At 41.9% G+C, this 26,500-nt stretch overlaps 1 protein-coding gene across 1 annotated transcript in view; it reads left to right on the top strand.

Annotated features, from left to right (window-relative positions):
• Positions 1-15,768: 15,768 nt before the first annotated feature.
• Positions 15,769-26,500, top strand: part of LOC121549873 (LIM zinc-binding domain-containing Nebulette) — a 109,971-nt gene continuing 99,239 nt past the window's right edge. The window contains exons 1-2 of the mRNA XM_041861829.2: positions 15,769-16,125; positions 17,577-17,671. Of these exons, the coding sequence (XP_041717763.1) occupies positions 16,057-16,125; positions 17,577-17,671 (164 nt within the window). The 5' untranslated portion in view covers positions 15,769-16,056. The remainder of the gene's footprint in view (positions 16,126-17,576; positions 17,672-26,500) is intronic.

Below are 26,500 nucleotides of genomic sequence, written 5' to 3'. Positions count from 1 at the left end.
TATCCAGAAGATAGCCCTATTTGGTAAAATACCAAGTCCATATTATGGCAAGAACCGCTCAAATAAGCAAAGAGAAACAACAGTCCATCATTACTTTAAGACATGAAGGTCAATCAATACGGAAAATGTCACGAACTTTGAAAGTTTCTTCAAGTGCAGTCGTAAAAACCATCAAGTGCTATGATGAAACTGGCTCTCATGAGGTGCGCCACAGGAATGGAAGACCCAGAGTTACCTCTGCTGCAGAGGATAAGTTCATTAGAGTTACCAGCCTCAGAAATTGCAGCCCAAATAAATACTTCACAGAGTTCAAGTCACAGACACATCTCAGTTGTGTTGTGACAAGGTAGGGGGTGGTATACAGAAGATAGCCCTATTTGGTAAAAGACCATGTCCATATTATGGCAAGAACAGCCCAAATAAGCAAAGAGAAACGACAGTCCATCATTACTTTAAGACATGAAGGTCAGTCAATACGGAACATTTCAAGAACTTTGAAAGTTTCTTCAAGTGCAGTCGCAAAAACCATCAAGTGCTATGATGAAACTGGCTCTCATGAGGACCGCCACAGGAATGGAAGACCCAGAGTTACCTCTGCTGCAGAGGATAAGTTCATCAGAAATTGCAGCCCAAATAAATGCTTCACAGAGTTCAAGTAACAGACACATCTCAACATCAACTGTTCAGAGGAGACTGTGAATCAGGCCTTCATGGTCGAATTACTGCAAAGAAACCACTACTAAAGGACACCAATAAGAAGAAGAGACTTGCTTGGGCCAAGAAACACGAGCAATGGACATTAGACCGGTGGAAATTTGTCCTTTGGTCTGGAGTCCAAATTGGAAATGTTTGGTTCCAACTGCCGTGTTCCCACCGTAAAGCATGGAGGAGGAGGTGTTATGGTGTGGGGGTGCTTTGCTGGTGACACTGTCAGTGATTTATTTAGAATTCAAAGCACACTTAACCAGCATAGCAACCACAGCATTCTGCAGTGATACGCAATCCCATCTGCTTTGGGCTTAGTGGGACTATCATTTGTTTTTCAACAGGACAATGACCCAACACACCTCCAGGCTGTGTAAGGGCTATTTTACCAAGAAGGAGAGTGATGCATCAGATGACCTGGCCTCCACAATCCCCCGACAATCCCCTGACCTCCACCCAATTGAGATGGTTTGGGATGAGTCGGACCGCAGAGTGAAGGAAAAGCAGCCAACAAGTGCTCAGCATATGTGGGAACTCCTTCAAGACTGTTGGAAAAGCATTCCAGGTGAAGCTGGTTGAGAGAATACCAAGTGTGCAAAGCTGTCATCAAGCCAAAGGGTGGCTATTTGAAGAATCTCAAATATAAAATATATTTTGATTTGTTTAACACTATTTTGCTTCCTACATGATTCCATATGTGTTATTTCATAGTTTTGATGTCTTCACTATTATTCTACAATGTTGAAAATAGTGAAAATAAAGAAAAACCTTTGAATGAGTAGGTGTGTCCAAACTTTTGACTGGTACTGTATGTATTGTTGATTAAATGTATCTTATTATTATTGTAGATCACTTGTTGTGTTAAATGTAGTGAAAAATTGGTTAAACTCATTGTATATGGTAATATGGTAATAGAGGGAGATTGAAGGATAAGGACACTTTGGAAAGCTTAAATGACTCCTTGGAAAAGATGAGCTACCTGTCTGTCCAATGCATGTTATCTTGTAATAGAAAATACATCATTTTTAGATAGTTGCATGCACAGTTGGTGTTGGACACACTAAAGGACCTTAGACATACACAGAATTGATTGCAGAAGGCAAACGTTTGGATAATGCTCCTAGTATGAGTTAATATGCTTTTCATATGCTATTTAATGTGTTTTTATAGTGGTAACGTAACAATAACGATTTCCGAAGCAAAAGGTTAGTCAAGGTCTACAGTGGGAGGGGGGCAGAGAAGAAAGAAGGATTTCTGTAACTGACTGAACCAATCAAGTGTAATTCCCACTGCGTTCGGACCAACCAGTAAACAGCCGTCACTGCGTGGTATTTATACCGTTCTACGGCGTCCACGTTTTGGGTAATGGTTCATAATTGTACATTTCGCACATCGTGTGTAGAATTTTATATTTTAACGTGACATTTCCATGCTCTTACGTAATTTACGGTTAACTGCATGTTAGGAATGCGCTTGCAAACACAACCATACAGCCGCGTTGCACGCTGGGAATTAACTTAAATATGCATGAGCTGAAATAAAATACAAGCGTTTGCGTTGTCTTATTTACTTCACTAGCCAAGTTTTGTTTCGTTGTTAGTGATGATAAATTGACGGCTTGACCTATACATATGGTTCTGGGTGTAGTTACATTTTGTTAGATTGAATGCAGGCAAATATTTGAGTATATTGCTTTTCTGAGGTTACAACTATTAAGTATTACAAGGTGTGTGATAATAGAAATATCCGTCTATGCAAGTTACGTGAAACACGTTATTTATATTTTCCAAAAGACCAAGTCAAATTGTGTAGAGAGCAGACTGGGGTCACTATCAAGCACTCCTGACTGACAATTATCATGATGGTCCTACGACTTCTCTTCATGGGTGTGATTGTAATGTGATTTGAACAATACAACAACCAACAAAAGCAAGATGGAAAATGTCTTCGCAAGGGATGAAGTTCCATTTGCACATTGTTTGTGCTTGCCTATATGTATTTTTGTAATCATACTTCATGTTTGTACGTTCTTTAAAGAACTTGATGTTGTTCCTGCAACCTATGATCATATTGCTGCTTTTGTCATTCCTAAAGTATGCAGCACTGGGGCAATGAGTGCACATACACAATGATTAAATGCTATGTGGATGGAGTAAAAAGGTTGTTACTTCCTTGAATAGTAGTGAATTGTTATTAAAAAAATGTATGGGGGAAAAATGTATGCGCTCACTAACTGTAAGTCGCTCTGGATAAGAGCGTCTGCTAAATGACTAAAATGTAAAATGTAAATGTATGAACCCACTACAATCTGACCGGTCGAGAGTCCAATGCTTTGCGATGCTTATTTATATATGGACATGGGACGCATATAGTTCGTTTTTAGTCGTGGTTGGTGAAATTGTAGAAACCCGTATGGAGACGACATATTTGTTCCGACATTGCATTTAGTACAATAGAATTTGGGAGTGCATTAGGAGTAGGCCCCTATCATAGACAGCCGAGACATCATAAGGCACACGTTGAATATAATAGCAGGACAGACTTGGTGAACTACCACAATTAATTCCCTGCTTTTTTACTACAGTTTTCCCGAGATATATAAATAAGAAGATGCTGTATTTGAACTGTTGAACGAAGCAAATAATGTAACAGACCGATGTATACAATGTATCAGGCTCAATTATTTTACCATTATCAGCCACTCGGGGGCGCACCACGCCCGTGTTATTTCTGAGAACACTGGTTTCTAGCGTCTCTGGCATTATCACTATCATGGGCTACAGTGCTGTGTCATGAGTGATGAGTCAAATTACAAATTAATGTCTTAGGAACAGAAGGCTTAAAATAATATAGGGATACACTTTTGCTTTGCCTTGATTTTCAATAAGTTATAATATAAAATCTTAGTAGATCATTGCCATGCTGCTTCCTCTTGCATGCCTTGGATCCTGCTGCCATGGCCTCTCTCCATGCACTCCCCCAAAGAATAGAAACACAAGCAGCCTGTTACAATCAATAGGCCTATCTATTCCTCAATAACCTTTATTTACCATAACACTTCATTGATTGACTTCTGCTCTTATGTCACTTTAGGACCACACAGGATTAATCTTGTCCACCAGCCTGCTCTCTCTCTGTTGAACCCTCTGGTTTCTCCACTACTATTAACCATGTTGACCAATCAAGCAGCTCTGGTCCCAGAGTCCCACAAGGTGTTGCAGGCTTTTGTTCCAGCCCAGCCCTAAAATAACTGATTTACCGCAAAAGGCCTGCATGCCACGTATCTCTCTAGTACCAGGGTTGGTGAAGACTGGATTATACCATCTGATGACAGACAGAGAGCCTTTACTGTACCAGTGAGTTATGGTGACCTCATCTTCTGTGATGCTTTATCAGATGCATCACTATATTATGAGCTGTGATGTGGAAATTAATTGAGTTGTGTGACATTGTATGGTTGGACTAGTGTCATTAGACAGATCCAATGTAAACTCCATGATTGTAGATCACTGATGAGCATTTTATTATCCCCACCAGACATTGTCCACCAAAGGATCATTAATTTGATTCTGCTGCACAAAGACGTGTCCCTGCAGTACTTCATCCCAGCGGTTGCGTAAACAGGACAAATGTTGTATACCACAAAAGTCATCAGGGAAGGTGGAGTTTGTTTTCTTCAGGATCCTGCTGGAGAGCTACTGGGTAGGTATGCTTTTGCTCCAACCCCATCGTTACACACCTCATTCAGCTAATCAAGGTTCTAATGATCAGTAGAATCAGGTGTGCTAACTAAGGGTTTGGGAGAAAGCTTGCAGGAGGGTAGCTCTTCAGAAGGAGGGATGGGCAAGACAAGTTGTGGTGTAGGCCTATTAAGATTATATGAAAAGGTGTTAAAATCTTGTAAATCAACACCGCCGTCATGCAAGTCTATCTAGTGCTTTCTTGTACACGCCCCCAAAACCTCCTAACTCTTCATGGGAGAAGTCGAATGGTATCTTGAATCCCCCATCTTGTCCTAAACTGACTTTAACTATAAAATAATCATTCCCCCAATAGTCTTTCTTGGTTTCAGTATTTCTACGAGATCGAATCAGTGCCTTGGTATTATTTTGTTCATCATTTCCCTGTTTAGGTTGACCTGGATTAATCCATAATATGGTTAACATGATGATGCAGCTTAGAGTCCCCCAAAATCCCCAAAACCGCCATCCCAATCCTGTCCCTGACCCACCTGCCTGGTACTTCCCCATACCCACACCTTTAGGAACACCCCACAGTGATGAAAGGTCGGGGTAGGGTTTCTTCGTTAACAGAGTTTACCCCCGAACCCTAGTGGGTCAGTTCTTCTCTTTAACTCTGTGTGTGTTCAACGGTGTTGGTATGTGGGCCTACCTTTTTGCAGTGGGTAACGTGGACCCAAGTGGCTCTCTCAGCTATTCTTATAGCGAAGGCAGTTACCAATAGGACTTGGTATGGTCCCTCCCAGCATGGCTGCTTTCAATCCTTTTTCCTCAACGATTGGATCCACACCCAGTCTCCAGGTTGTATACTATGAGTCACCTTCTCCTTCAATTCTCCTGTAGGATACAAATTCTTAGACATACGGGTATGGTTAACGAACAATTTTCTCATGTGTTCTGCTACTGTATTCTCTAGTTTAATGTCTGTCTGTTCTGGTCCTGCCAACTGTGGCATTCTGTAAGGTCTTCCAAACATTTTCTCAAAGGGGGACAATCCGTTCTTATCTGGCGTTATTCGGATAGTCATTAGTACGATTGGCAGACATTGTACCCAATTTCTTCCTTTCACTCCGTGATAACTCTATAAAATCAATTTCCAATTGCTGGACTGGATATTTTGCGAGGGGGATATTCTCCCTGGGGTGCTCTCTGTCTATCTTGGTGATTATTCTGTGCACAGATGACACATCTGGAACCCCCAAAAATATTTGTTTTAGTAATTCGTTATACCATAGGCCACAAAGTGTTTCCTAACCTACTCTACCATCTAATCTGCTCTACCATCTAACCTGCTCTACCATCCCCCCTATTGACACATTGCTTTACCCATGTGTCAATATTTCCACATATCAAAACAGTGACTTTAATAAATGTAATAATTTATCCTTATGCCAGACATTATCTCGTAGGATTGCCCCTTTCTTTACAGTATGAAAATGTATGCACTCATCAACTGTAAGTCACTCCAGATAAGAGCGTCTGCCTAATGGCCAAAATGCAAAATGTAATCAAGAACATAGGAAATATCTGTTTCCCCGTATATTGTTCCTGTCACCCTTCTTAATGTCATATTTCACTCATTTGCCAATATAATCCCTTACTTCGTATAAGTAAGCGGTGATATTTTATTCCAGGCATCTATTAAAAAATATATTTGATACGTTGTCTCCTACTGTCCCTTCATTAAATTCACTAAACCTATAAATAACAAGCCCATAACCACCTTCCGGTAATCTACTGATTTAAACCTGTTGCATTAATTTATTAAAATATAAACCTATTGTTTACTTTAGGGCCCTATTTCCACTTCCACTGCTGCGTGGGTGTTGTCATAGTGAAACCATTTTAGTGCTACAGTTCTTTCTGTGGTTTTAAATAGTGCTTCCTCATAGATTGAATCTGGACCTGGGTGTTGGTTATACCAGAGAGTACAGTGTAGGTCATCGGGGGACATTTTAGTGGGGCCTGGTACCACATCATCAGCAAGTTCCATTAAGGTTCGGGGAATATCAGTTATTCCCCCCCATAACAAGTCTTAACTATACCAATAACATGGTTCCCCTTCCCCACAGACCAACATATTGTCTCTGACTATGTGTGCTTTCATTCCCCTCTCAGTGGAAATGACGGCCACATTCAATTTAGTCATTACATCACGTCCTAGTAAATTTACCGGACACAGCTTAGATATCAGGACGGGTATGGTTGCCTCTCCTCCTGATTGGTCATGTTTTAGGGTTATTGGGGCTGATAACCTTTCAATAAATTGATGACCAGAGGCAGATCGCACAATGATTTTCTCCCCATCAAACCTCACTCCCTCTGTCAGAACAGATTGCTGTCCTGCGAGCCCCTGTATCGCATAGGAATTTAATTTTCTTACCCATTACTGTCAATGTCAAATTAGGTTTATGTTCCTGTTGAAGTGCTAGGTCAATAGTAGCCAATTCAAACACCTCACAACTTGGATCAATGGGCTCCTCAGTCTCTTCCTCACTAGAATCTACTCCCAGCAGAAGCAGAACTGACAAAAAAATAAAAATAAACAGACTGTGATTTCCAGGACACTGCCCCTTTGTTCTGGCCATATCTACCCGAGAGTTGGCATGACTCAACTCCCTTTAGGTCTCTCTTAATGAGTGTTGCTGTGCCCCAGCCAATCAGGGTCTTTTTAATGGTTCTGCTTATCTCTGGTTTCATTCCACTGAGGAACGCTATCTTTAGTTGCTGATGGTAGGGCGTATCACTCCCCTGTGCCTGGTCTGGCTCGGGTATGCCACTGTTTGCGTTAAACACATCTTTAAGCCTCTCTAAGTACTGGCTGACAGTCTCACTATCCTCTTGTTTACACTCATGTACTTTAGAGAAGTCTGCATGACGATGGTAATGTTCTCTGAGGCTATTACACAATTCAGTTATTTTCCCAACACACTCTCCGTGATCGGCCCATGGCAAAAGTGCCCTCTGGGCATCCTCTGAAACCCACTGCCCTCTAACGGCAGCCCAAACCTTACTATTCCTGTTTTGGGGTGGGTCATTCCTTCTACCGCTCGGGCCACGTCATGGCCTGTATACATCTAAGGTTGCTGGGGCCCCTTCATTCCCTGCCAATAGATTAGGTAAGGCTATCATTGGGTACTGGCCCCCTCCTACTCTCTTATCTCTTGACTCATACTGACTCCCTCCTGAGCTTAGCTCTGAATCCTCCTGTTCCTCTCTCCTAACTGGACTTTTGTTGTGGGGTTCAAGTCTCCTCAGGGACCTGGGTCTTCCACCCTTCGGTCCCTTGACCCCCCTATTGTACCTTAGTACTCTAGTTACTTTCTTAGCCTTCTCTTTCTGGCTTTCTGCTCTTTAACTTCCTTTTTCTGTCTCTTCTTCTCCCTTTCTCTTGGCCTCAGCCACGTACCTCTCTAGTTTTCTCCTTGTCTCGTCATTCTCTCTTTTCAACTCCTGTCTGACTTTCTCTGCCCTTGTCCTGTACTCCTCTACCTTTTGCTCTTCCTCACCTTCGTCTTCCCTTCCTCCTCCAGCCCCTCCTTCCTCATAGGAAGGTGGGGCCGGTGGGGGGGCGCCGTTGTTCCCCTGCATTCTCCTTCTCCTCACTACGTACTGCATTACCCAAAGTAATACGATCCTTCCCTGTAGTATGCGCCTCGCACTTACATATTGCAAGCTTTTTTGGTAATAGTACTGCATCTAGGAGGTCAAGAATCAACTCTGCATGTGTAATTGGTTTACCCGAAGTCGTAACCATTCCTCTATTCTTCCACTGGGCAGCAAAGACATGTACAGTATTAAAGGCGTATGCACTATCGGTATAGATAGTTATAACCTTCCCTTTATCCAGTTGGCATGCTTTTGTTAATGCCACTATCTCTGCCTGCTGGGCAGAGTAGTTTCTTGGCAAGGGTTCAGCAGCTAGAACCTCGTTCTCTGTCACCATAGCATAACCAGTTGCATTGGTGCCATCAGGATTCTTCCTAGAAGATCCATCAACAAACATTGTTACTTCACAACATGGTATAGCTAAGTCTGTTAAGTCAGGCCTGGGTAGTACTATTTTTTCAGTTTCTTCAATGCAGTTATGGGGAATACCATCATTTACAACAGGAACTAATGTTGCAGGATTCAATGTTGTACATCGTTCAATAGTTATATTTGGCATGTTCAGCAATACCATCATACAAGATAGGTGTCGTGCTGGTGACATGTATGCCATCTTGTGTTCCAATAGCAGAATTGATACTGCATGTGGAACTTTTAAGGTTAGATCATGGTATAGTACAATTGAAGCTGAATCCTGCACTGCATTAGCAGCTGCCACAACTGATTGCAAACAGACAGGCATTGCCTGAGCCACCTCATCAAGTCTTGAAGAAAAATATGCAACCGGTTTATTTTTGTGTCAGTACTGATGTCATATATCCCTCTCTACAATCCACAGTTTGAGTGAATGGTCTATCATAGCAGGGATGTAGCTCAGTTGATAGAGCATGGCGTTTGCAACGCCAGGGTTGTGGGTTCGATTCCCACAGGGGGTATGAAAATAATAATGTAAGTCGCTCTGGATAAGAGCGTCTGCTAAATGACGTAAATATCTAGGAAACGCCAGCACCGTTGAAGAGGTCAATAATTGTTTAATTTCCTCAAATTGCAAATCAGCCTCGTTATTCCAAATTATTTTATCATGTGCTGCCATAGCTTTTCCATAGATAAGATCACTCAATTTTCCAGTGTGTAACGCATAATGGGGAATCCATGCTCTACAGTAATTAATCATTCCCAAAAAGCTCATCATTTGTTTCTTATTCAGAGGTTTAGGAGCTTCTAATATTGCCGTTGTTCTTGACGAGTTTAGGGTTCTCCCATCCTGCGTTATCGTGTGACCTAAATAAATTACCTCTTTCTGCCAGAGTTGTAGTTTCTTTTTACTGACCTTGTGCCCTTGTCCTGCCATAAAGGTTAACAACTGGAGAGTCTCCTTTTTACACCCCTCCTCTGAGGGGTTTGCTACCAGTATATCATCGACGTATATCAAAATTTGGCTCCCCTCTTGGGGTTCAAACATTCCCATATTCATACGACTTTCATATCACATTCACACAACACCTGGAATCACCCCTTTCTGTTTATGTAGTCTTGACTAGTCCCCCAGAATGATCTCATAACGTTACAGAGGAATTTATCCCCTCAAATGTAATCTTGACAATTCCTGACAGTCTCATACAACAGAAATGGGTTCTCCCTCCTCTAGCCACCTTTTCTATATAACAAGTAATTCAAAACAGTTTCACACAACACCTGGAATCACCCCTTCCTGTATAGGTAGTCTTGACTAGTCCCCCAGAATTATCTCATACTCTACGGAGGAATTTATCCCCACAATGTAATCTTGACAATTCCTGACAGTCTCATACAACAGGAATGGGTTCTCCCTTTCCTAGTGATCTTAACCATCCAAATTTACTCAATTATATCCTCTCTTTTACTTTTTGCATTTGTTTAACCCGGATTATTTGTTGAACATTACTGTTCTATAATCTACTACAGGTTCATCCCCTTAGGTATGCTTTCAATAGTTCCTTCTATTTCAATACCGGGGGAGTTTCTTTTGGTAATGGCCTATTACCGTGAATCGTTACGGACCCACCCTAAGCAATCCCAGACTGCTTCACTTTTAATTGGCTAATCCATTGATCTGTTGCTACTTTGAATTATGACGTTTACTTCAGTCAATATTTTAGCAAGTTCTCAAATCAATTTCCCCAATTAATGAATAAACACTACTGACCTTATCCTTGCAGCCGAGATTCAATGTAGGTTGGATTCCGTCACCGTCTCTGTCATTATCAGGTGTTCTCTGGCCTGTGTTATTGAACCCTTAATGCCAAAGGGCAGGTCTTTCTAATTACGAATGTTTCATTCGCCCGTCGACGGTTTTCAGAGTTACCTGGAATGACAGAGGCAGGTATTGGAATCCGGCTCGAAAGGACCAAGCTGTTAAGATAATTTATTAACTAACTATTTCAGTGTCTCTGTGCGTCTCCCAAAAGGTTGTAAGGCTTTTGGATCAAGAAACGGACAGAGCCTCTTTATTCAGAGAATTCTGTTATCACAATTTCAGAGTCCATCTTTTATACACACACATCATACAAAAATCCCACCCCGCTTTAGGCGGGCTGTATTGTTCCACTGTACATGGGTTTAGCTCATGTTTTCCTCTGCTCTCCTGACCATCAGGTCAAACACACAAACACACACACACACACACACACACACATACACATTCACACACAACATGTTCTTATCATAGTCTACTCCCTGCTCGGGCAGGCTGCATTTCTCAGTTATCGTCGTTCTCACAATATCCTGCAACATATTTCATACTCTCTTCCAAGCCTAACGGTTTCTCTTCTTCTTCGCCGTCCGGCCCAACTCCCACTCACATTGCCAAACAGCAACACAATGTAATCTCAACTTGCCCTACGCTCACACATTAGCAGGTAGTAGATTCTAACACATCTCACACAGTTTCGGAGTGTAATAATTAGTCACTACCAAGAAAGTACTAATCATACTTAAAACAAGAACATTTCACAACTCTATTTAAGGGTGGAACATTTAGTCATTTCTTTTAACCTGTATATATATTTTAATTTCTATATCAGTATCACGGGTATGACAATTACTTTTTACTGTTCTAATTAAGTTGGTAACCAGTTTATAATAGCAATAAGGCACATTTTACATGACGCTCTTATCCAGAGCGACTTACAGTTGGTGAGTGCATAAATTTTTTCACACTGGCCCCCCATTGGAAACGAACCCACAACCCTGGCATTGCAAGCGCCATGCTCTACCAACTGAGCTACATGGCATCTCAGGGGTTTGTGATATATGGCCAATATACCACGACTAAGAACAGCCCTTAGCCGTGGTATATTGGCCCTATACCACACCTCCTCAGGCCTTATTGCTTAATCATAGTATTCAAAACAAGTTAAATCGACAATGGAAAATGATCTGGCGAGTTTAATAAGGGCTAATTATCTTTTCTCTTGCGACATCTTAAGTTCCAAAAATTATTATTTAGATGGAAAACCACATTTTGTAGTAGTTACAAATTACGTCGCTATTCCTTCTTAATTAACTCTATAACGTAATGGAAAAGGGGTTTATTGGATAATTGTAGCAACTCGTCTTCCTGCGCCCCCAAAAATAATGTGGGCTAGCTTTCAGGACTTGTGGCCGGGTTTTGAGAGGTCATTGGGCTAGAAATTGTAGCTAGACCTCTCAACCCTGGCCGCCGATAAACCCCACATAGAAGAAGGGGTGGGGGCGACAGCGTTAGCTAGCTAGCTATCCATACACCGATAGACAGTATCCTTCGCCCCCGCCTGTCAGGCACTTTACACATGGCACTTTACATATGGTTCTGGGTCTAGTTAGATTTTGTTAGATTGAATTAAGGCAAAGTTGTGAGTAGATTGCTTTTCTAAGGTTAAGTTACAACCAGGGGTGAAAGTATAATTAATTTCTTCCCAGTAAGTGACCTCCTATTTGTTTATGGGTCAAATCATAGAATTCCATATATAATCCCTATTAATTCAATAGGATCTCTGTTGGCCGTTGTAAAGATTTGTCATTTAACATTTATAAACTTTTATTGTGGCATAAACACAACCAGTCATTATGTTTTCATCTGATTGACAAACTATCACTTCAAAGGGCTCATTTACTAGGCTATCCGCGCACGTTCATCCACTCGCAATATATTTCCAGCCTCCATACAGTCGTGAATGGAGACATATGTTACACAAAACACCAAAAAGTGTAATGACATTTGGCCAGAATTTATGCGTCCACTGCTTTCTGCGCACGTCACGTTATCGGCCACTCTTCTCTGCCTTGGCGAAATGTATGTGTTCTCGTGGAACCACATCGCATTTTGGAGCGTAGGCTATAGGCTACCACCCGTTTTCAAGTACATTCGCTCATTTTTCATGCCTCTGACATACGGTAATGATAAAAAGTGGTGTAATAGCCTACAGGTTTCTTGATTTTTTTTAATTATTGTGATAGGCTCCTGTTTTACCAGTACAAAGTCAAATTGTGTAGAGAGCTGTGTAGAGAGCGGATTGGGGTCACTATCAATCAAGGACTCCTGACTGACAATTATCAATCGTATGAACCCACTACAATCTGACCCGCCGAGCGTCGAATGCTTTGCCATGCTTATTTATAAGAAAATGAACGCATATAGTTAGTTTTTAGTCATGGTTGGTGACATTGCAGAAACCCGTATGGAAACTGCATATTTGTTCCGCCATTACATTTAGTACAATGATTGCTCGATGAAATAGATAGGCCTACAAGATTTTAGAGAAATATTTGTGATCTATTCTTTGGAGAACTTGGCAGTGGATTAGGGATAGGCCCCTACCACAAATAGCCGAGACATCATTAGGCACACGTTGAATCTAATTGCAGGACAGACATAGTGAACCGCACCATGAATTCCCTGCTTTTTTACGACACTTTTCGAGATACATAAATAAGAAGTATCAGGCGCAATGATTTTACCATTATCAGCCACTTGGGGGCGCACCACGCCCGTGTTATTTCTGAGAACACCGGTTTCTATCGTCACTGACACTATCACTATCATGGGCTACAGTGCTGTATCATGAGTGATGAGTCAAATTACAAATTAAAGTCTTAGGAACAGAATACTTAAAGTAATAGACTAGGATATAATATCAAATCTTAGTAGACACTTGCCGTGCTGCTTCCTCGTTTTTTTTTTATTAGTCGTATGTACGGGATACGCAGGCCGTGGTGCACACTCTCGATGGTGCAGCGGTAGTATTTCAACAGGACCCGGGGCAGCGTGCCGAATTTCTTCAGCCGCCTTAGGAAGTAGAGACGCCGTTGTGCCCTCTTGACAATAGTGGTGGTGTTGTTGGTCCATGACAAGTCCTTGGTGATGTGGATGCCGAGAAACTTAAAACTCATGACTCTCTCTACTGCAGCTCTTATCCAGCGCGACTTACAGTTAGTGAGTGCATACATTTTCATACTGGTCCCCCGTGGGAATCGAACCCACAACCCTGGCGTTGCAAGCGCCATGCTCTACCAACTGAGCTACACGGGACTAGCTGATTGTTGACTTTCTGAAGTCAATAATCAACTCCTTTGTTTTGCTGATGTTGAGGGAGAGGGTATTGTCATGAAACAACAATGTCAGTTCACTTACCTCCTCCCTATTGGCCAGGGTTGGCCCACTGGTGGTTTTATTTGGCCCCTCAAGTTTTCTGAGCAAAAAATAATAATTAAAAATCAGGTATTGCTATCCCAAGTGGCGCAGTGGTCTAAGGCACAGCATCGCAGTGCTAGCTGTGCCACTAGAGATCCTGGTTCTAATCCAGGCTCTGTCGTAGCCGGCTGCGACCAGGAGACCCATGGGGCGGCACACAATTGGCCCAGGGTTGTGGCTTTGATTCCCACTGGGGGCCTGTATGAAAATAAAATAAAATAATGTATTCACTCACTTGCTCTGGATTAGAGTGTCTGCTAAATGACAAAAATGTAATGTATTTTTTTTACTTTTCATTGTTGGACATAAGACTGTAGAAACTACAGGAAATCAGTTCCACGTCGTTTTAATTTTGGAAATCGGTTCCCAAGTAGTCCCACTCATAATAGAGAGACACGTGATTGTATACAAATGTAAGCGAAGTTTGAAATGATGTTAGTCAAACATATATGTTTGGGCTTCTTGTGGTCAATTTGCAGTCTACAAATTATTTGTAATTATGTTCAGGCCCCCCAACCATCTGCTCAAGAAAAAATTGGCCGGCGGCTGAATCTAGTTGATGATCACTGCTATAGGCTGACTCGTGGTTGTTGGTTATCAGGGCTACAACCATTGTGTCGTCAGCAGACTTGATGATGGAATTGTTGCCGTACAAAGCCACGCAGTCGTGGGTGAACAGGGAGTACAGCAGAGGACTGAGGACACCCCCTCTGTGGTCCCCTGTGTTAAGAGTCAGTGTGGAGGAGGTGTTGTTGCCAATCCTCACAGCCTCTGGTCTGCCCATCAGGAAGTCCAGGATCCAGTTGCAGAGGGTTGTGTCCAGACCCAGGGCTCTGAGCTTGGTGACGAGCTTCGAGGGAGCAATAGTGTTGAATGCTGAACTTTAGTCAATGAACAGCATTCTCACATAGGTGTTCCTCTTGTCCAGATGTGTTACTGCCGTGTGAATAGCGATGGAAATGGCATCTTCCGTGGATCTGTTGGAGCGGTAGGCAAATTGGAGTGGGTCCAGTGTGCCTGGCATGCACTCCCCGAATGACTGAAACACAGGCAGCCTATTACAATCGATGGGCCTATCTATTCCTCAAGAACCTCTTATTTCCCATAACACTTCATTGATTGACTGCTGCTGTTATGTCATTTCATGATAGGCCTGTGGGGTGGAAATGGTTTGCAGTCGACCATTATGAGGGAGTGAGTCATTTGGTATGGCTATTGTACTGAAAATGCTTTTTAAAGATGGGAAATTATGATACATTATTGCTAATGACAAATGCACACAGGGATGCACACCACTTTTTCAGGTAGTTTGTTGTGATTGGGATTTCTAGAGCTGTTGTTGTGTATGTGATCGTGGCTATATTTCATGACTAACTTGCACTCATACAAAAAAAAAACCCAGGATGGGATCCTTTGATCTTCTTCCCACTGAATGTGTTATGTAATGCTGCCAGTCTCTTTGTCTTCACACAAATTACCATGGGAAATGTGCTGCCTGTGCTCATCTTTCAGTTGTGCTGCTGGTCCACAGATTTAGGATTGGTGCTGCTGGTCCACATATTTAGGATTGGTGCTGCTGGTCCACAGATTTAGGATTGGTGCTGCTGGTACACTGATTTAGGATTGCCACTCGGATGATGGAAACAAAAGGGATGGTTCTACAGAGAATGATGAGTCTTTTTTAAAGGAAAAGATTGCAAAGAGAAAGATTTACAGATTGTAAAGATAACTGTTCATATTATGCTTGGTCTTTGACACAACATAAACAAGTCAAAATTACTTATTTTTTGTGGCCTTCAACAACAATTTTAGCTTATCCATCAGCGTTCAACAGTACATTAAATTGAATAGTCTTATGTTGAATTTCATTTGCTGCCTAGTTTGGTTTCTCTCTCTCTCTCTCTCTCTCTCTCTCTCTCTCTCTCTCTCTCTCTCTCTCTCTCTCTCTCTCTCTCGCCCTCGCTCTCTCTCTCTCTCTCTCTCTCTATCTCTCTATTACGAACGCAGGAACATCATGTGGTCCTGGCTTGGCGGTGTCGCTGAATCAAACAGTTGGATCGTGGTAGGTGCTGTGTCACACAAGCAGCCACAGCTTACGTCTGTGCAATTTTAACGCGGCATCCACTCAGGACAGGATAGTGACTGTGCGAACTCTGAGAGACGCGCAACTTTGTTTATTTCTACCGACTTGACCTCGGGATATGAAGTAGAGCTGTTACCAGATTTCAAAGAACGACTTGCACACTAAAACATTTGATTTATTCTCGTGGGGAGTAAGACGCATATTTGAAAATGAACCCTCCGTGTGCGCGCTGTGGGAAAATTGTCTATCCGACGGAGAAAGTCAACTGCCTTGATAAGGTGAGATGATCACAATTTCAATGCACTGTTATGATGACGTCTATATCAGAATTGACTGCGCTGTATTTTTCAGGAGTCTGTTGGGGGATTTTTAAAACTTTGATTCAAACTTATCAGAATAGCCTACATTTGACTATACAAAAAGTTATTTTTTTTGTGTGGTTTTGGTTAGCTTGTGTTACTCTCATGGTAAGTGTATTATAATAACCTATCTATTGTAGTATATACTAAGAAAAAGGGCTTCCTTCTCCTACGGGGACAGTTGGAAACCCTTTTAGGTTCTAGATAGCATCTTTTTTTCTAAGAGTGTAGGAGGATGCATCATATTGACATGGCTAATAGACTGCAAGTTTACCCTTTATCCCCTGAAGGACATATTCTCAGATTTGTACAATAGGGAATGACTGGCATTTTCTTGCATGTGATCCTTTCTTTTTTACCTGCGCATCCTTTTTGTGCACTTGATCAAAATATGAATTCTGGTTTATGGTTGAATATGGCCTACAACTAGTTAATGATCGATTAATAGCTACTTTGCATTATTTTTGTCTATATCAGACCTAGGTCTATACTACCCTACTACTACTGCTACTACTGCTACTGCTACTGCTACTACTACTACTATGTTTACCACTACTACTACTGCTACTGCTACTACTACTACTATGTTTACCACCACTACTACTGCTACTACTACTACTACTACTACTACTACTACTTTTACCACTACTACTACTACTACTACTACTACTACTACTACTACTACTACTACTACTACTACTACTACAGTTTAATAATAGTAAGGTTCTTTAGGAGTGAGCGTCTTATGTCAAAGTTGTCGAAGACCAACCCTATATAGCCTTTATCTTGACCACTTTTGTAAACTATCAACTTTTCCGCAGGCCTACCCATTACCTAAACCCCTAACCCTGGTCCTGGCCATATGGCTTTTTGGCACCAATGTGGCACACTTTCTGAGGACATCACACACATGCAATCCACATGAACACATCATGGGCATTGAATACTGTCTGGCACCCATCCAAACAAATCCATGGCCGAAAAGCCAGTGGACAGTCGTAGCACCGGTATATCTGCAACCAAATGCATGGCCTATTGTAGGCCTACAGCTCAGAACCCTATACATACACCAGAGACATATTCTTAGTAAAATGATTTACTCAATTTAGAATCAGTAATCTCCTCAGAATGAGTTGAAATAGATAACCTTTTTTAAATTAATAAACCTTTCTTCTTGAGGGCCTTATTAATTCACAAACTGGTCATTTTTGTTAGAACCACTTCTCTTGGTTGTGATAATAGAAATCTGGAATATCAGTAATCTCTACGCCTCCAATTAATAACGGCGATTATTGATTCACAATTATCAGATTTGAGCACCGGCACAAGGTCAAACTGACTTGAAATATAATTTGTGTTTTCTTTTCCAGAATTGGCATAAAGGATGCTTCCACTGTGAGGTGTGCAAAATGACCCTCAACATGAAGAACTACAAAGGCTATGATAAGAAGCCCTACTGCAATGCGTGAGTACAGTTGTTGCTTTAGCTATTTATTTGCTTTGGTTTTAGGGCTTGTCAGGGGTCTTAAAGTGTTTAGTTGATGAAGTGGTAGACATAGAGTATGGACACATGGGCATTGGGCATTAATGGGCAATGCATGTATAGTGGAGGTGATTTGGAATCACGCTCTCGTAATGAGGTGGCCCTGCCTGACACTTTATCTTTCAGGTTTCAGGAGAAGACCCAGATGCAGACAGTGTTGAAGTAACAAAAGTTTATTACAAAAACAGGGGGCAGGCAAACGACAGGTCAAGAGCAGGCAGAGGTCAGTAATCCAGATCAGAGTCCAAAAGGTACAGAACGGCAGGCAGTCTCAGGGTCAGGGCAGGCAGAGGTCAATAATCCAGGGTGGTGTGACCAGGTACAGAATGGCAGCCAGGCTCAGGGTTAGGGCAGGCAGAATGGTCAAAACCAGGAAAACTAGAAAACAGGAACTTGAGAAAGACAGGAGCAATGGGAAAACCGCTGGTAGGCTTGACGAAACAAAACGAACTGGCAACAGACAAACAGAGAACACAGGTATAAATACACTGGGGATAATGGGGAAGATGGGCGACACCTGGAGGGGGGTGGAGACAATCCCAAAGACAGGTGAAACAGATCAGGGAGGCCTCCTGAATGAAGCAGCAGTCTAAGGCTCTGCATCGCAGTGCAAGCTGCATTACTACAGATCCTGGTTCGATATAGGGCTGTGTCGCAGCCGGCCGCGACCGGGAGACCCATGAGGCGATGCACAATTGGCCCAGCGTCATCCGGGTTAGGGGAGGTTTTGGCCGGCCGGGATGTCCTTGTCCCATCGCGCTGTAGCGACTCCTGTGGCGGGCCGGGCACATGCACGCTGACGCAGTTGCCAGGTGTACAGTGTTTCCTCCGACACATTGGTGCTGCTGGCTTCCGGGTTAAGCATGCATTGTGTCAAGAAGCAGTGCGGCTTGGCGGGGTTGTGTTTCGGAGGATGCATGGCTCTCGACCTTCGCCTCTCCTGAGTCCGTACAGGAGTTACAGCGATGGGACAAGACTGTAACTACCAATTGGATATGACGAAATTGGGGAGTAAAGGGGGTAAATATATATATATATATACAGTGAGGGAAAAAAGTATTTGATCTCCCTGCTGATTTTGTACGTTTGCCCACTGACAAAGAAATGATCAGTCTATAATTTTAATGGTAGGTTTATTTGAACAGTAAGAGATAGAATAACAAAAAAAAAATCCAGAAAAACGCATGTAAAAAATGTTATAAATTGATTTGCATTTTAATGAGGGAAATATGTATTTGACCCCCTCTCAATCAGAAAGATTTCTGGCTCCCAGGTGTCTTTTATACAGGTAACGAGCTGAGATTAGGAGCACACTCTTAAAGGGAGTGCTCCTAATCTCAGTTTGTTACCTGTATAAAAGACACCTGTCCACAGTAGCAATCAATCAAACAGATTCCAAACTCTCCACCATGGCCAAGACCAAAGAGCTCTCCAAGGATGTCAGGGACAAGATTGTAGACCTACACAAGGCTGGAATGGGCTACAAGACCATCGCCAAGCAGCTTGGTGAGAAGGTGACAACAGTTGGTGTGATTATTCACAAATGAACTGTCAATCCCCCTCGGCCTGGGGCTCCATGCAAGATCTCACCTCGTGGAGTTGCAATGATCATGAGAACGGTGAGGAATCAGCCCAGAACTACACGGGAGGATCTTGTCAATGATCTCAAGGAAGCTGGGACCATAGTCACCAAGAAAACAATTGGTAACACACTAGGCCGTGAAGGACTGTAATCCTGCAGCACCCGCAAGGTCCCCCTGCTCAAGAAAGCCCATATACAGGGCCGTCTTAAGTTTGTCAATGAACATCTGAATGATTCAGAGGAGAACTAGGTGAAAGTGTTGTCATCAGATGAGACCAAAATGGAGCTCTTTGGCATCAACTCAACTCGCCGTGTTTGGAGGAGGAGGAATGCTGCCTATGACCCGAAGAACACCATCCCCACTGTCAAACATGGAGGTGGAAACATTATGCTTTGGGGATGTTTTTCTGCTAAGGGGACAGGACAACTTCACCCCATCAAAGGGACAATGGACAGGGCCATGTATCGTCAAATCTTGGGTGAGAACCTCCTTCCCTCAGCCAGGGCATTGAAAATGGGTTGTGGATGGGTATTCCAGCATGACAATGACCCAAAACACACGGCCAAGGCAACAAAGGAGTGGCTCAAGAAGAGGCACATTAAGGTCCTGGAGTGGCCTAGCCAGTCTCCAGACCTTAATCCCATAGAAAATCTGTGGAGGGAGCTGAAGGTTCGAGTTGCCAAACATCAGCCTCGAAACCTTAATGACTTGGAGAAGATCTGCAAAGAGGAGTGGAACAAAATCCCTCCTGAGATGTGTGCAAACCTGGTGGCCAACTACAAGAAACATCTGACCTCTGTGATTGCCAACAAGGGTTTTGCCACCAATTACTAAGTCATGTTTTGCAGAGGGGTCAAATACTTTTTTCCCTCATTAAAATGCAAATCAATTTATAACATTTTTGACATGCGTTTTTTTCTGGATTTTTTTGTTGTTATTCTGTCTCTCACTGTTCAAATAAACCTACCATTAAAATGATAGACTGATTATGTCTTTGTCAGTGGGCAAACGTACAAAATCAGCAGGGGATCCAATACTTTTTTCACTCACTGTATATATTATACAGTTGAAGTCGGAAGTTTACATACACCTTAGCCAAATACATTTAAACTCAGTTTTTCACAATACCTGACATTTAATCCTAGTAAAAAATTCCCTGTCAGTTAGGATCACCACTTTATTTTAAGAATGTGAAATGTCAGAATAATAGTAGAGAGAATGATTTATTTAAGCTTTTATTTCTTCATCACATTCCCAGTGGGTGAGAAGTTTACATACACTCAATTAGTATTTGGTAGCATTGCCTTTAAATTGTTTAACTTGGGTCAAACGTTTCAGGTAGCCTTCCACAAGCTTCCCACAATAAGTTGGGTGAATTTTGGCCCATTCCTCCAGACAGAGCTGGTGAAACTGAGTCAGGTTTGTAGGCCTCCTTGCTCACACACACATTTTCAGTTCTGCCCACACATTTTCTATAGGATTGAGGTCAGGGCTTTGTGATGGCCACACCAATACCTTGACATTGTTGTCCTTAAGCCATTTTGCCACAACTTTGGAAGTATGCTTGGGGTCATTGTCCATTTGGAAGACCCATTTGCGACCAAGCTTTAACTTCCTGACTGATGTCTTGAGATGTTGCTTCAATATATCCACATAATTTTCCTTCCTCATGATGCCATCTATTTTGTGAAGTGCACCAGTCCCTCCTGCAGCAAAGCACCCCCACAGCATGATGCTGCCACCCCCCATGCTTCACGGTTGGGATTGTGTTCTTCGGCTTGCAAGCCTACCCCTTTTTCCTCCAAACATAACGATGGTCATTATGGCCAAACAGTTCTATTTTTGATTCATCAGACCAGAGGACATTCTTTGTCCCCATGTGCAGTTGCAAACCGAAGTCTGGCTTTTTTATGGCAGTTTTGGAGCAGAGGCTTCTTCCTTGCTGAGCGGCCTTTCAGGTTATGTCGATAAAGGACTCGTTTTACTGTGGATATAGATACTTTTGTACCTGTTTCCTCCAGCATCTTCACAAGGTCCTTTGCTGTTGTTCTGGGATTGATTTGCACTTTTCGAACCAAAGTACATTCATCTCTAGGAGACAGAATGCGTCTCCTTCCTGAGCGGTATGACAGCTGCGTGGTCCCATGGTGTTTATACTTGCGTACTATTGTTTGTACAGATGAACGTGGTACCTTTAGGCGTTTGGAAATTGCTCCCAAGGATGAACCAGACTTGTGGAGGTCTACAATTTTTTTTCTGAGTTCTTGGCTGATTTCTTTTGATTTTCCCATGATGTCAAGCAAAGAGGCACTGATTTTGAAGGTAGGCCTTGAAATACATCCACAGGTACACCTCTAATTGACTCAAATTATGTCAATTAGCCTATCAGAAGCTTCTAAAGCCATGACATTGTTTTCTGGAATTTTCCAAGCTGTTTAAAGGCACAGTCAACTTAGCGTATGTAAACTTCTGACCCACTGGAATTGTGATACAGTGAACTATAAGTGAAATAATCTGTCTGTAAACAATTGTTGGAAAAATTACTTGTGTCATGCACAAAGTAGATGTCCTAACCGACTTGGCAAAACTATAGTTTGTTAAAAAGACATTTGTGGAGTGGTTGAAAAATGACTTTTAATGACTCCAACCTACAGTGGGGAAAAAAAGTATTTAGTCAGCCACCAATTGTGCAAGTTCTCCCTCTTAAAAAGATGAGAGAGGCCTGTAATTTTCATCATAGGTACACGTCAACTATGACAGACAAAATGAGGAAAAAATATCCAGAAAATCACATTGTAGGATTTTTTATGAATTTATTTGCAAATTATGGTGGAAAATAAGTATTTGGTCAATAACAAAAGTTTCTCAATACTTTGTTATATACCCTTTGTTGGCAATGACACAGGTCAAACGTTTTCTGTAAGTCTTCACAAGGTTTTCACACACTGTTGCTGGTATTTTGGCCCATTCCTCCATGCAGATCTCCTCTAGAGCAGTGATGTTTTGGAGCTGTCGCTGGGCAACACGGACTTTCAACTCCCTCCAAAGATTTTCTATGGGGTTGAGATCTGGAGACTGGCTAGGCCACTCCAGGACCTTGAAATGCTTCTTACGAAGCCACTCCTTCGTTGCCCGGGCGGTGTGTTTGGGATCATTGTCATGCTGAAAGACCCAGCCACGTTTCATCTTCAATGCCCTTGCTGATGGAAGGAGGTTTTCACTCAAAATCTTACAATACATGGCCCCATTCATTCTTTCCTTTACACGGATCAGTCGTCCTGGTCCCTTTGCAGAAAAACAGCCCCAAAGCATGATGTTTCCACCCCCATGCTTCACACTAGGTATGGTGTTCTTTGGATGCAACTCAGCATTCTTTGTCCTCCAAACACGACAAGTTGAGTTTTTACCAAAAAGTTATATTTTGGTTTCATCTGACCATATGACATTCTCCCAATCCTCTTCTGGATCATCCAAATGCACTCTAGCAAACTTCAGACGGGCCTGGACATGTACTGGCTTACGCAGGGGGACATGTCTGGCACTGCAGGATTTTAGTCCCTGGCGGCGTAGTGTGTTACTGATGGTAGGCTTTGTTACTTTGGTCCCAGCTCTCTGCAGGTCATTCACTAGGTCCCCCCGTGTGGTTCTGGGATTTTTGCTCACCGTTCTTGTGATCATTTTGACCCCACGGGGTGAGATCTTGCGTGGAGCCCCAGATCGAGGGAGATTATCAGTGGTCTTGTATGTCTTCCATTTCCTAATAATTGCTCCCACAGTTGATTTCTTCAAACCAAGCTGCTTACCTATTGCAGATTCAGTCTTCCCAGCCTGGTGCAGGTCTACAATTTTGTTTCTGGTGTCCTTTGACAGCTCTTTGGTCTTGGCCATAGTGGAGATTGGAGTGTGACTGTTTGAGGTTGTGGACAGGTGTCTTTTATACTGATAACAAGTTCAAACAGGTGCCATTAATACAGGTAACGAGTGGAGGACAGAGGAGCCTCTTAAAGAAGAAGTTACAGGTCTGTGAGAGCCAGAAATCTTGCTTGTTTGTAGGTGACCAAATACTTATTTTCCACCATAATTTGCAAATAAATTCATTAAAAATCCTACAATGTGATTTTCTGGATTTTTCTCTCTCAATTTGTCTGTCATAGTTGACGTGTACCTATGATGAAAATTACAGGCCTCTCTCATCTTTTTAAGTGGGAGAACTTGCACAATTGGTGGCTGACTAAAGACCTTTTTTCCCCACTGTAGGTGAGTGTGCCGAAACACAGCCTCTAAGTCTGCAAACAGAACACACTTTGTCCTACCCTATACACACAGCCTATAGCATTTGCTTTATGGCTACTTTGGGTGAAAATGAACCCTGACCTTCAGGGCCATAAAGCTATTTCCTCTCCCAGTGGGGGAGACTAATATAATGTATTCTTTGTTTCACCCAAGCCCACCTATTTCATTATGATACTACACCTCTCCATAGCCTCTAGAAGCCTTTAGTGTTCTGACTATATTCCCTATGTGGAATGTCCCACAAGGTCTTTGCAAAGTCATTATTTCAAGTGACGGGGCCAATAGAAAGATCATAGTTGAACTGTGCCTGAAAACAAACAAAAGTTTCTGTATGGCTGTGCATGTTTGAAAACTGGCGCACACACTTTGTCATGGTCATCAGTATGAAGGTGTTCCTCAATATGTTGGGGTGGTTCACTCTTTTCAGCACCACCCCCACGGGTTCCAAACCTTGGGTCAGTACCTCAAAGGTTCTTATAAAACCAAGTTTCTTGGGAATTCTGCATGCAGTCTCAATTTGGTGTTTGTCCTATTTTGTGAATTCTTGGTTGGTGAGCGGACCCCAGACCTCATAACCATAAAGGGCAATGGGTCCTATGACTGATTAAACTATTTCTAGCCAGATCCTAATTGGTATGTCAAATTTTATGTTCCTTTTGATGGTGTAGAAGGCCGTTCTTGCCTTTTGTGTGTGTCTCTCTCTCTCTCTCTCTCTCTCTCTCTCTCTCTCTCTCTCTCCTACTCTCACTCACTCTCTTGCTCTCTCAGTCTCTCTTTCACTCTCTCTCAAACTTTTTGGAAAAAGTAATGCTTCTTAGCCTTTGACCTCCAGGGTAAAGCTTCTCTTCCAGAGTCTCGGGACATAATCTACCAAGTTGTAATAATGGATGCTTTTCCCACTGGCTCCTCTGTGTCTAAGTATTATAAGATCTTGGTTTCTCCAGTATCTCCCTGTATGCATGCATATGTTTGTCAGGTTTTGGGTCATGATGGGGTAAAACAGTTGTAATAAACTCTCAAATCTTACAGATTGTGCTTTGCATTTACATTTTGGTCATATTTTAGTCTTATACCGAGTGACTAACAGTCAGTCCTGGGTTGGTATGAGACCCAGGAGTCACTCGCTCCAGCGCTCACCTCCGCTTAATCGGAGGTCAAGGAAGACTGTGAGGTCAATTACATATCAGGGGATGAGAAAATATTGAATCAGCCATTCCTGGCTCTTTTAAATGAGCCTGTGTGACACTGAGTTCCCAGTTCATCACTCATATTTAAGCATCCACTCTTGCAAAGCATTATTGCAGTGTAGAGGAAGGCTTGTGTTCAGTCATGCCAATTCCATCTTTTAAATGCAAATGTCTCTATAAAATATTCATATTGAATTAACATCTCTTTTTAAGTTAGAATAATTAGATTATGTTATGTAATCTGACTTCTCAATAGAAAGTGATGATGCAAAGATGTATCCCATTTCTGAGTCTGGCTGGTGTACTGTGTCTTATAGTTTAAAACCAAACCAAATATTGTATTTCCATAATATATTTTTATTTCATGTCTACAGTTACCATTACTCTACCATATGAGCCAGTGATAGACATGGATCATTTAGCTTTTTGAATTTAGGTGTACATAAAAAAAAAAAAAAAATGGGGGATAAAATATTGAATTTGGCCTTTACTACTGTAGCCCATAGAAACACATTAAATAACACATTCATAAATGGCAAAAAAAAGACAGTCAAACAATGAATATCCATTTTATGAGAATGGTGATGATGACATGAGGGATTTTCAACTACTGCCATTGAGGGATATGAGAAATGCCCCAAAAGCTTAGTAGCATTTCAAACACACAAGATAAGAGGATGTTTCATTGTACACAACACATACAGGAGTTGACAATGTTCTTTTGTCTGATCGACTCAGAGACAACGTCATTTGTCATGCAGACAAGAGATATGAGGGAAACTTATGTAACTCTCTAATCTTTTATGAGACAACCCAGAACTGAAAAGCTGTGAAAAGGCAGAGATCTGAAACAGAGTATCTTTTATAGAAGATACGCTCCAGAATGTTATGCATGAAAATAGTTGAACAAGTGAAAGCAAAACGAGTTATGTGTTGCATCGAAGCATGTGATTTTGACCTAATTAGGTATTTGATCAAATACAGCCAAGTTGCTTTTTATTTATTTTATATAATCCCCCCAACCACAAAGTGTTCCTGCTGCACAAGGGGTGCATCTCAATAGTCGCAAGCGGCATCCTCACCTCATCTCCTTTCCTCTACTTACTACACTAACATGCTGCTAAATAGCTGCTAAATGGCTGGTAAATGGCATATACTGTATATGATTATATATTATAACATCAAAGAACAGGAAAGGTGAAAGTGATTTCCAAGTCATTCAGTTCTAGCATCCTCCATATTGCTATTCACCTTAACTATCTTTTCAGATCAGCAAAGATTAAGGAAAGGAGACGAGGAGAGGAAGCCACTTTAAGACAATTGAGAAACACCTGGCGACTAACAGAAGTACCAGTGAAGTGGCACACTTGATGACTGAGCTCAATGATCAGAGCTTCGATATAATAGAGTGCTGGTGTCGTGTTCATTTGGATTACTGATGCCTGAGCTCATTAATCAAACCAAATTGTATTTGTCACATGCGCTGAATACAACAATGCAGTTTTAAGAAAAAAGAGTTAAGAAAATATTTACTAAATACAATAAAATATAAAAAATATTTAAAAAAGTAACACAATAAAATTACAGAGTCAATGTGCGGGGGTACAGGTAAGTCGAGGTAATTTGTACATGTAGGCAGGGGTAAAGTGACTATGCATAGATAATAAACAGCGAGTAGCAGCAGTGTA

The sequence above is a fragment of the Coregonus clupeaformis genome, chromosome 34 (assembly GCF_020615455.1).
Source record: "Coregonus clupeaformis isolate EN_2021a chromosome 34, ASM2061545v1, whole genome shotgun sequence".
NCBI lineage: Eukaryota > Metazoa > Chordata > Actinopteri > Salmoniformes > Salmonidae > Coregonus > Coregonus clupeaformis.
This window is presented reverse-complemented; position numbering and strand designations above follow the sequence as displayed.